At 34.3% G+C, this 7,259-nt stretch overlaps 1 protein-coding gene across 1 annotated transcript in view; it reads right to left on the bottom strand.

Annotated features, from left to right (window-relative positions):
* Nucleotides 1-7,259, bottom strand: part of LOC106474277 (tyrosine-protein phosphatase 69D-like) — a 28,232-nt gene that overhangs the window by 7,970 nt on the left and 13,003 nt on the right. Inside the window, exons 11-12 of the mRNA XM_022402611.1 lie at nt 4,710-4,864; nt 3,387-3,438 (exon numbers count right to left, since the gene is read on the bottom strand). Of these exons, the coding sequence (XP_022258319.1) occupies nt 3,387-3,438; nt 4,710-4,864 (207 nt within the window). The remainder of the gene's footprint in view (nt 1-3,386; nt 3,439-4,709; nt 4,865-7,259) is intronic.

The raw sequence follows: 7,259 nt of genomic DNA, 5'->3' as shown, positions 1-7,259 counted from the left end.
TAGTTTTTTAATTACTGAATATAAAAAAAAAAAGAATAATTACTTTTTTTTAAACTTACCAGTAAAATAGTTAAAGTTTACTTATATAATTAAAAAAAAAATTCCTTCACTTACAGCTGGGTGATTAGCAGTATTTGTTAATTTATGAGTAAAATTTTTTTCACATCATGGTAAAACAAACAACAACAACAACAACAAAAAAAAAAGCTGGAGGTTGGTGCTACCAGCCAGTTGCCTTCCCACTATTCAGCAGTTGAAGAAAAAGAAAAAAACATTTAAACAAATATTATAAGAAATAACTTCACCATATTGTGGAATGGAATTAGTATTGGTTTTAGGCTGCTAATAATGGATCAATTATTTCAAACCAATTTTCGTACCACTATCTGTTCTGGGGCTCACACATGGTTATTGAATGGCATGAGAAATAAACACACAACTTTGTAAGTCTGCAGCAAAATTTTGGAAAGTTACAAAACTGAAAGGGCTTTGCCTTAATTATCAGGTGATGGTTATGCCATATATGTATTTATCTTCAGCAATAATAAAAAAGAAATGATAAAGAATAGAATGTTTGGTTCGTTACGAATTTCACGCAAAGCTACACGAAGGCTATCTGTGCTAGCCATCCCTAATTTAGCAGTGTAAGACTAGAGAGAAGGCGGCTAGTCATCAACACCCACCGCCAACTCTTGGGCTACTCTTTTACCAACGAATAGTGAGATTGACCATCACATTATAACGCCCCCACGGCTGAAAGGGCGAGCATGTTTGGTGCGATGGGGATTCGAACCCGCGACCCTCAGATTACAAGTCGAGCACCCTAACCACCTGGCCATCCTGGGTCAGAATAGAATGTAACAAGCTGCTTGTTTAACAGTAGTTCAGAAAAGTCATGCATATTAATAATACTGTTTTAATTGGTTTTAATTTCTTTAAGTGCATTTTGTTTTCCTAGTCATTAAAACGAGCAAATTTAGAGTGTAAAGCATGTACACTAAATTAAATAATAAATAACTATTTATATTTCAAATATTTGCTACTTAATCGTAAACCCTGGGTTATGAAACAGCAGTGGAGACATGCTTGATGTATCTGACTGCTTTGTTAAATTTGTATGACATATCTTCTAATGATGTTCAGAAATTATGTGTATACTAATAGTAAAAAGGATAAAATATAAACTAAATGAAATGAATGGTAATAATTATAAAGTTGGGATGAAACAAAAGTAACTGTAAAAGGATAAACTATGAAGGAAAAACAAAATGAATTAGTCAACATATAAAAATGAGAAGAAAACGGTGTAGGGGAATGAATCCCGTATGATGTAGTGGCGAAGAAAAAATGGAACCTAAGTGGATACTAACCCGTCAATAAAACCACGGGTAAACCGATAAATAATACAGTAATGAAGCTGAATCAAACAAGATGGTGAACAGAAATAACAAGAAAATCTAAACTAGAACTACAGTGAAATTGAAAAGAATGAAAACTAGTGAAAGCTGATCAAACAGTACAGAACAAAGGATAACCTAAGAATGAAAAGAAAAACTAAACTGAACAATAAATAGGTACAATACTGAGAGAAGTCTGTGTGAAGAAAAATATTATTAACGAAATGAAATAGAAAAGTAAGGAAATAACATAGTTCAACTGATGAAGGACATACCATGTCAAGCCTAATCGAACAGTACAGAAGAGAAACAACAAAGACTAATTATGAATCATAACGTAACTTAGTGTTAACTAATCTAAATAAGTGCATGTTATAGAATTAAAATAACTACAGATAATAATATTGATAATAAAATTGTAAACGTCTTATTTTTCCAAAGTCAGTGGACTGTATGGCAAATGGTGGACTGTGAAGCACAAGGCGAGGTCCGACGAAATTTTGGACATTAGATGATCAGACTCCAGATGAAACAAGTTGGAACTGTCCGTGGATTAACGTGAATGGAAGCCATTATAAACATGTGAATAGAACATACAATCTCCATATTGGGAATGGAGACTACATAATGGAAATGAAGAACCAAACACTTGAAATCTGGTGGTGAAAAAAGGCTATCAAGATTTCTGTCCGCCCGAACAGGGTCGACTTCTACAGGTGGAATTGTGGGCGACCTTGTTAACGTTCAATCTCATGGAGGATAAACACCGATAAAATCCCATTCCAGGTTGCCCCATACCTGCAGCATGTGAGATAGCACTAGTCATATACGTGACTCCCTAAGTGGTAACATTAGCTTTGGAATGGGACTGAAATAAGTTGGGATAAATGTGGCAAATTTCAAACTCCAGAGAAATGAAGGCCACTTCGTGAGTATACTAAACACAAATGTGAAACAGTATAGAATGACAACAAAATGTCCGAGTATAAGTTCTGTCAAATAAGAAGTGATAATTTGGTGGAAGAATATTGAGGGAGTCACATGCGTCATGCGACTACATTGCACTTCATTGGTGGAGAAGTGACACATGACGATTTGCATGAGACATATGTTGGAAAATAGGGGGGGGAGCAAAAGGCTTGTAGCATGCATTAAAAAAAAACGTTTGCATACAGAGGGCAGCACTGAATGGGAATAGCTAATCTTGTGAGCAGAGGGAGTTAGCTGATCGGAATTAAACATTATAAGTCTAGAGACTTACCACTGACCATCAGAATGAATAAAATATAAGAACTAGCTTCACTTTATTGTACAAACCGAAGGAACTTAATGGTCAATATCAATACAAAAACCAGACATACATGTTAATAGAAAAACTAACTACACGGTACAAATTAAAAACTGTATTGAATAAGTCAAAAATATTTAATTAAATCATGTACAGAAATTTAAAGCCAAATTTTATTGTAGTTTATAAATTAAGTCACTTATACCTTTGAGGCAGTGCTCTGTTGCTAACAGTAGAGCTAATATAATTTTAAGGTGTATTTATACAAATCAAAAGGGTCAAGTACATTACATTAAAGTAATTTTGAATACAGATATCACCAAGTCACGAGACAATCAGAGCCAATATAAAGTCGCAGTGGAATGCCATTTATCGGAACTATATTTGGACATTATTTGTTGTTTCCTAGATAGAAGTGTTTAAATAGGGAATCTATCATTTTCAAGACGGCATATCTCTAGTACCTAATGGGATCCAAAAACAAAGGAATAAAGATCAACTTGGGACACCAGAACCATTCAAAAAGAGAAGTGCAACAAGTCATACACCAGCCATGGTAAGGAAAGTGCAGAATCTTGCCACAGGTTAGAATCCACGAACACAAAGGTCAGTAGTAAAAGCAAACCATGTGCCCCAGGCAACAGTAAGGAACATAATCAAGAAGTATCTCTGCATGGAAAAGTAACAAAAGTCACATTTACACACAAGCCGTTTCCACAGTATATCAGTTCAACCATCATGTGCCTCAAGCAGCTGAAGAATGAAACAGATATTTGTGGTATTCCACACAAAAACATACCAGTCAAGTCAGTAGACAGCACTTATTAGATTTCAGTGTAATTGGACTGTTGAAAATGGTGCTGGGAAACCATTGTCCTCACATCCTAGACGGTCTATGAACAGCTATTAGGTAAAAGTGGCGTGGTTTGGACACCTCATGACAGAGGCTTTTGCAATGGAAACAATGATGCAACACTAGTATCAAGATGAAACTAGATATAGTGACATGGCCATACTCCCAAATAATTTTAATATAATTTACTCAAATTCTGCATATAAATCACTAGTTAGGTTTCACTTGGAATATTGTGTACAGTTTTGTTCTCCTTATTTATGAAAGGATATTATCATATTGGAATGGGTTCAAATGAGAGCTACTAGGATAATTCATGGGATAGAAGATTTATCTTATAGGGATATGTTAAAATCTCTTAGTTTACTTTCTCTTGAGAAAAGATAGGTAAGAAGTTATCTTATTGAAGATCACTTGGGGTTCTGTGCTGTAATCTGAAGAGAATAGGACCAGAGGACACAAGCTAAAAATTTTGGAGGAAAAAAAAAAACAGGATAGGCTCCAGTTGAGACAGTTTTATTTTCATAACAAGGTGTTTGACTTATGAAATAAGTTTGTTTTGTTTTAAATTTCATGCAAAGCTACACGAGGGCTATCTGCACTAGCTGTCCTTAATTTAGCAATGATGGACTAGAGGGAAGTCATCTAGTCAACACAACCCAACACTAACTCTTGGGTTACTCTTTTACTAACAAATAGTGCCACCATGCCTGAAAGGTGACAGGGATTCGAACCCACGTCCTCAGATTGCAAGCCAAGCATCTTAACCACCAGGCCACACCACAAGCAGACGTTGGGAAGTAACACAAGCTTAAGAGAGAAATCAATGATTTCCTGAAAACAAAGGATGGGTTTAAACTTTTAATTTTCTCAAGATTGAGTGTGTGTGTGTATGATGAAAGCTTTGAAGGACCAAATGGTCTTTTATTGTTACGTCACATAACTAAAAACAAGCAACTGTATACACGATCTAAATTCACTGTAATGCATAAATAAAAAAAACAAGTAAATGAACAGTTAACAAAACACACATACAAATACAAGGACAAAGTTCAATATATTGTAGAAATGATAAAAAAGTAAACAGATAACATGAAAAAATAACAACTAAAGACCCAAAAACATTAGTTGTGTTTCTAAAGAATTAAGAAGACAGGTTTTTTGTATTTACCTGCAATGGACTAGTAAGGGTCCTCTGTCCGAAACATAATGTTCATTGACCCTTTTGATGAAACGTAGTAGCCAGGAAGGTTGTTCTGGTGCTAAGAAGTCTTTCCACATAACAAAGTGAAACTGTAGAATTTCCCGTTCATCTGTGAATCCATCCTTATGAAATGAAAATATTACAAAAGGTAATTTTTATTACCCTTAAAAGAAGACTGATGCATTTGATTTTTCCATCATAACCCAGACAGCAGACCAAGGTTGGGCCAACACTGGCTGATGATTGATATGTTGGTACATTGGTAAAGCTTTGTTAACCCAACATCAGCTCACTATCATGTAAATCACAAGTAGGTAGCTGACAACCCAAACAGTAGACCAAGGTATGTTGGCCCAACATTGGCTCACTCTCATGTTAATAGTTATTGGGTAGCTCACAACCCAAAGTATGTTGGCCCAACATTGTCAATTATGTTTGGTAAGGTTGGGAAACAATGTTGGCTCTACAGCAACTTACACAATGGCCCTTATAGCTGGGCCATTGTTAGCCCAGTGCAAGCATCCACTTTTTTTAACTCGTTGCAATACTCTGGTAATTGCAGTACAAAAACATTTGAGCATAAATAATTAAAACGGCAGCTTATTAACTAATACTAGATATGAATGTTTCATGGCACATCGGTACACAAAGGCTATTCAGTGTCATCCAATTATATGAAGTAAAATACTATAATGTAACTGTTAGAAATGAAAATACACACAAATGTATAAATAACATTATTGAAATATAAATCCTAAACATATAATTTCCATACACATCGAAGCAGACTAATAAAAGGGAAAACATATATGCACGAGAGATGCATTTGTTGTCTCAACAATAGGTGAAGGGACTATTAGATATGCAATTATATGTAAAAAGATTACAGATTTATGGATTTTTACACATTTTATGAAAAAACTTATTTTCCTACCTTATTATGATTAAAATACTTTCATGTTAACAAATGAAATATAAGCATAAAACAAAAATAACATAACTTAGAAAAATGACTGTTTGAGTTTGAAATGTAAGATGTAATAAAGACATCAATTTAAACCTCCCAGTTATTCTACAACATCACATGGAAACCTTGTTAATCTGAATGTATTTTTAATGAATTTATATGTCATGATTATATACAGACATTAGGATGGTCAAATCAATCGCTTCGAATACAACAGACACTATTAATAGCATATGTTACTAACTGATAAATGGAAGGGTGGGTAAATAAAAAGCAACTGTATGTACACTAAGGTTATCACTTTATTATTCATCATCAATAATTCTACAAATTGATTTATCAAAGTGACGTTTCATTATCTTCACATAAAATATCATTTTGTTCGAACCAATGACTTACAGAATACATAGAGTATCACACATACAACAAATCACTTTCCGAAGAAGGATATAATTACAGTCTGTTTCTGAACTGAAATATCTTTCTTTTGAAGCTTCTCAGCAGCTTTAACACAGTATATCATCACCATCACATAAATCAGTGATTTCTTCAAACCAAGTAATGACAGCTTTAAGAATACATAATATTTGATTCAGACTGACTGATGTGATTGGTGGATCCTTTACTATGTCCGATTTACTGTTACCACGTTCTTGAAGAGATACGATAACGTGATCTGACAACTCTTGACCAGTTGGTTCTGCCGAGTCTGTGTTGAACCACTGATCAGTTGACATATCATTATTAATACTTGATATTAAAGTATTAATTCCAGAAGCAATGGATCATTATTTTCAACACACTTCATGTGTTTTATAAATGTTGATGGCGGCAATAAGCTTTCAATTTTCTGATTATGCCAGCATCCACTATGACTTAACATAACTATAGCACATATCACTCTGTTAACTTCTCAGTACGTGTTATAGTTTACATGTACATCGCTACTGTGAAGGTTGTCCTCTAGAAAAACTTTCGTAAGGCCAGGCTTAGAAATATTTCTGTTTGCTCTAACTTGACCGAACGTGTGAAACTGGAGCCAATTGAGAATTTCTTTTAACATTACGACATAGAAAATTTTTATTTTCACCAATTTCTGACGATATACTGACCCAACTAACAAAATTTGAAAACTTTAAAATTTTTATCACTGTATTACGGTCAGTATATTTTTTTTCTCCGAAACTGATGCAGTCCATGTAAATTTGGAAGGGCATCACCTGATTACCAATCAAAAGCTCAATGCTGATTGGTCAATGCATTGAGGTTTGACAACATGGCATATTTCATCCCCAGAACCCTTCATAATAAACAAATAAATACACGACCTAGCAGGAGAGAATTTACTATTGACAAGCATACATCAAAAACATGGTGAACACAAGTCTGTTCAGTCTTTCTGTCTCTGGAAAATGTTCTCGAGGATTAGGATAAAAAAAAAAAATTCTGTTTGGAAACAGAATCCATGTGGAGGGGAAGTACTTGTAGATTTAATTGGCGAATGAGATGAAATGGAAGAAAAAACAGTTAATTCAATTTTGTCCATCAAG

The sequence above is a fragment of the Limulus polyphemus genome, unplaced genomic scaffold (assembly GCF_000517525.1).
Source record: "Limulus polyphemus unplaced genomic scaffold, Limulus_polyphemus-2.1.2 Scaffold7019, whole genome shotgun sequence".
Lineage (NCBI taxonomy): Eukaryota > Metazoa > Arthropoda > Merostomata > Xiphosura > Limulidae > Limulus > Limulus polyphemus.
This window is presented reverse-complemented; position numbering and strand designations above follow the sequence as displayed.